The following is a 4935-nucleotide window of genomic DNA, read 5'->3' on the forward strand; positions in this document are numbered from 1 at the left end:
TCATGCGATCATTAGCACAAGTGTTTCAGGGCTTATGGAAAATCACAACACACATCTGGCACCAGGCTTCAACCCCAATGGAATCTCTTGTTCCATCACCAGAGAATGTGGTTGTTCTCCCAGGTCCACTGGAGCCTTTTCCTGTGGGTGTCGCCACACAGCCTCTACTAGATGTCCTCCCTATAGAGGAACTACCTCTCTCCATGTGGCCTGAAGACCCCCCAGACTTCACTCTGCTCCTGGGAACTCACCCTTCTCACCAGAGCACTACCAGGTATCAAGCTGTGGAGTTTCAGACTTTGTGCTCCCCCTGTTTATACAGTCTTAATGGAGTTCAAACCTTCCCCTTTCTCCTTTCTCCCTTTTTAATTCAGTCCCTGCAGTTGTTCCTACCTGCTTTTTTTTTTGGAGGGGGGGTGCTTGTCCCTTATTCTGCCCCTCCATCTCTATCTTTTCTCCACAAGCAAAAATAGTTCCCTGCCCTCTGCAGCTTCTCTCTCCCCCAATTCACCTTCCACATCATGTACCTGCTGAGTTCTGTGGTTCAGGTTGTGCAGATTGTTGTGTTAATCCCCAAATCTGTTTTCTAGGTGTGCAGGATGGTTTAATGTTGATCTGGCTGTATTTTATGGACAGGAGACACAAAAAAACTTCCATGCTGTTCTGCCACCTTGGCTCCTCTCCTTTTTTTCATAAAAAGTTGAAAATGCTAACAATCTTATCCTAATGGAACTTTATCAATTATGTTATAATTAATACTGTAGGTATATAAAAATTGGGTGGATTCTCTAAACAGAAAGATGCTATAGGACTGTTTCCTGGCCAAAAAAAAATGAAAAAAAGGTAAATTAATAATTCTAAATTACTTATTTAAACATAGACTAAAACCTGTTTTAACACTGTTGTTTATACAGGCCCACATTAAATGCATGTGACATTGTACCAGAAGCTGCACAGAGAACATGTGACATATACTCACAACTTGCAATACCTAGTACATACAAGTATAAATGTATCAAGACCACCAAGAGGCAAAACCATGAAAATATAATTCAAAGATTTCATAAAGACAAAAATGAAGAAAGATTACCACAAACTTTCTTTTATTCAGAGAAACCAGACAATAAAGTAGTATATGCATAAACTAACTTGCCCTCCTCAAGCTCTGTAATACTCACATGTTTTTCTAATTTCTATCAATCCAGTAAGGAAGTGTGGGCTAAAGATAAAAGCAAAGGAGAACCTGGGTGGCTCAGTCAGTTGAGGGTTCAACTTTGGACCAAGTTATGATCTCATGGTTTATGGGTTTGGGCCCCAAATCAGGCTTGCTACAGTCTGTGAAGAACTTGCTTTGGATCCTCTGTCCCTCTCTTTCTCTGCCCCACCCATACACAAGCTCTTGCTCCCTCCCCACCTCTGTCTCAAAAATAAACATTTAAAAAATTAATAAATAAATGCAAAGTTTCTCTTGTTTAAGGAAATGGTTGTTTGAACATAAGGAAAGAAATATGAAAACTAGGTATAGACCTAAAGAAGCTAGGGTTAAAAGTAAGTAAAACTTATGCAAAAGTTAATCTAGACATACCTATTTTTTATGAATTTTTGGAAAGTATTAGGTTTCTCCAGAGAAACGACATCAATAGAATGCACAGATATAGAGAATAGATAAATGATAGATATAGATAAATAGGTGATCAATAGATAATAGATGGATAGAGAGAGGATAGATTGATATAGATAGATACATAGATACATAAATAGATACATAGATACATAGATAGATGATAGGTAATAGGTAGATAGATGATAGATAGATACATAGATACACAGATGATAGATATAGATAATAGGTAGATGATAGATAATAGATAGATGATAGATAGATAGATGATAAATAGATAGATAGATAGATAGATGAGAGGTGACAGATACACAGATGTAGACAGGTAGAGAGATAGACAAGTAGATAGAAAGAGAGATTTTAAGGAATTGGCTCATGTGATTTTGTGGGCACGTAAGTTCAAAATCTTCAGTACAGGCTGGAGACCCAAGGAAGAGTTCCTGTTGCAGCCAAAGACCAACCACGGTCTGAAGACAGAATTCCATCTTCCTAAGGGGATCTCAGCTTATTTTATTGTAAGACTGATTGGAGAGCTCTCCACATAATGGAGAGAAGTCCATTACTCAAAGTCTACTGAAGTGTTAATCTTATCTAAAAACTACCTTCACAGCAACAGGAGGACTGGTGTTTGACAAAATACCCAGATACTGTGGCCTAGTCAAGTTGATACATAGGGTTCACCATTACAGAGACTAATTAGTTCCTACGAATAGTTGAAATTTTATTAACTTCATTAATTTTTACAACTTAAATTTTCTCATTTTCACCTTTTACCTTAAGTCTGAGAAAAAATGTATATATTGTAAGCTAAACTGTGCCTTGCCTTTAAATTTTAATCGTTCCTACTTCACTCGTGGTGAAAATCCACGAGTTAATGAACTATAGTTCCATATTCATAATAATTAATATCATCATCATCATCATCATCATTATCATCATTTAACCTGGCAAGTGTTCTCATAGTAAGCAGCTGTGGCCTGGTTACTTTCTACACTGTTCCTGTCCACATGCTACCATGCCACTCTTTCCTTCTATGAACCTCTGTTCATGAATTGTTAAGAATTTAGAGTTAACTCAAGAACAGACTCTTAACTATACAGAACAAAGTGATGGTCACCAGAGAGGAGGTGGGTGGGGGGATAGGCTGAATGAGTGATGGAGATTAAAGAGAGGACTTGTGAGGAGCACCAAGTGTTGCATGGAAATGTTGAATCACCATATTGTACACCTGAAACTAATATTACACTGTATGTTAACTAACGGAAATGTAAATAAAAACTTTAAAAAAGAAAATAAAAGAACTGTATCCCTAATTTTTTCCCAGTGCAAATGTACTGCCTGCTTAGGAGCTTGTTTCAATAAAGACTCTTTATGTCAGTGACTTTCAAACTTTTGTAGCAATGGTTCACTGTAAGGAAAACCTTTGATACACATAAACACATAAACACTCACACAACTGATTTACCATACCTTGTTCAATCCTCTCTGAAATTTTCTATTCCATTTCATGCCATTCTCACTCACTTTTAAATGCTTGTTAAGTTGATTTAATAACCAGTAAGTAAGTGGCATATAACCTGAAATTTTAAAGAAACACTGTTTGTTAGAGAAGCAGTTATAAATTATTTGCACAGGGCAGGAAGAGGCAGACAACAGCCTGAAGAAGAAACTTCTTCTTTTACACTCTCTATTACACTCTCTATTAGGGTCTAGAAAACTTAGAACAAAAGGGTATATGGAGTGGAACAAGTGTACCTCAAAATTAGTCACTCCCTCACACATACATACACACATTTTTCTGCTTAGGGTCTCATTTTCCTTAGATCTGACTTAATAGTGACTTTACAATTTTCTGGAATCAGAGTCTCAAGTTTGCTGCAAAGAACTCATTATTTCCCTATAAAACCTCATTGATCCAAGTAACATTTTTCTCTTCACCAGCATATTATCTTTTGTGACTGAGTCTGTCACTTGGAAGGACATAGGGGCCCTGTCCATCTACTTGCAAGCAAAGACAGGAGTTATTTATTCTGGGATCCCTGAAAGAGAGAAGACCCTACTCCATTCTCACTCCAGCATCTTATATGACATTATTCATTGTTATCTCCTGGGAACAAAGCATTCTTTAGGGAAAACAAGCACCTACATCAGTGCCCTCTTGCATCCGACAGGCTGTGGTCTTTCCCAAGAACCTTCCACATGGCTCCCTTCACATCTTTGTTTCTCAGTGTGTAGATGAAAGGATTCAGAGTGGGGGTCACTAGACAGTAGAAGAGGGTTAGGAACTTGCCCTGGTCCTGGCTTGCCACATTCCCAGGCTGCATGTACATGTAGATTATAGTGCTGTAGAAGAGAGACACTACGATCATGTGGGAAGAGCAGGTGTTGAAGGCCTTGCACTTCCCAGCTGCAGACTGGATCCGCAGAACCGTGGCTACAATATAGCCATAGGAAACCAGTATCATGGTGAGGGGTACCAAGACAATGGGGATGGCCAAGAAGAAAGCCAGGCCTTCAACATGCCTAGTGTCCATGCAGGAAATGCGGATGATGGCTGGCATCTCACACACAAAGTGGTTGATGTGATGGTGACCACACCACTCCAGGGACACTGTCAGTGGGGACATGAGGATGGAATTGGCAATACCAGTGAGCCAGGCACAGGCTGCCAGTCGCAGGCACAGCTGTGGGTGCATGATGGTCATGTAGTGAAGAGGCTTGCAAACAGCCACAAAGCAGTCATAGGCCATGACAGAAAGAAGAATGCATTCAATGCCACCCACAGACAGGAATGCAAAGAGTTGTATGACACAACCAACATAAGTGATGGTCTTTTGTGGGCCCCAGAGGTTGACCAGCATCTGAGGAATGCTGCTAGAGGTGTAACAGAGATCCAGGAGGGACAGGTTGCAGAGGAAGAAGTACATAGTTGTGTGCAGTCGAGGGTCCACCAGGGACAGGAAGATGATGGACGAGTTGCCCACGATAGCCAGAAAGTAAAACACCATGTTAGTGAAAAACAAGACCATCCCCAGCTTTGGCTGGTCAGAGAACCCAAGCAGAATGAAGTTTCCAGAGCTCTCATTATTTCTTTCCATCGCACTTGGCTTGATAAACCTGTTTAGGGAGGTTAACATGTGTGGTGTTACTCATACAGAAAATGATGCACCTCATTTTTGTCCCAAGAAAATAGGTTTTTTCCACCTATTTAACTGGTCCACTTGCCTGACCATTGCCTGGAATTATAGGGTAAGGAGCTAAAAATACTTGTCTATAAAGTGATGGAAGTTGTATAGTGATGGAAGCAATATTGC

General features: G+C 39.9%; 1 protein-coding gene across 1 annotated transcript; it reads right to left on the reverse strand.

Moving 5' to 3' along the window:
• Positions 1-3768: 3768 nt before the first annotated feature.
• LOC102954555 (putative olfactory receptor 2W6) lies at positions 3769-4719 on the reverse strand. The gene has a single exon (XM_007084989.2). The coding sequence runs from the start codon at positions 4717-4719 to the stop codon at positions 3769-3771; it is 951 nt and encodes a 316-aa protein (XP_007085051.2).
• Between the last annotated feature and the right edge of the window lie 216 nt (positions 4720-4935).

The sequence above is a fragment of the Panthera tigris genome, chromosome A1 (assembly GCF_018350195.1).
Source record: "Panthera tigris isolate Pti1 chromosome A1, P.tigris_Pti1_mat1.1, whole genome shotgun sequence".
In the NCBI taxonomy this organism is placed as follows: Eukaryota; Metazoa; Chordata; class Mammalia; order Carnivora; family Felidae; genus Panthera; species Panthera tigris.

Coding starts and splice junctions, on each gene's coding strand:
- LOC102954555 (XM_007084989.2), bottom strand. CDS start 4,719: ATGGAAAGAAATAATGAGAGCTCTGGAAACTTCATTCTGCTTGGGTTC.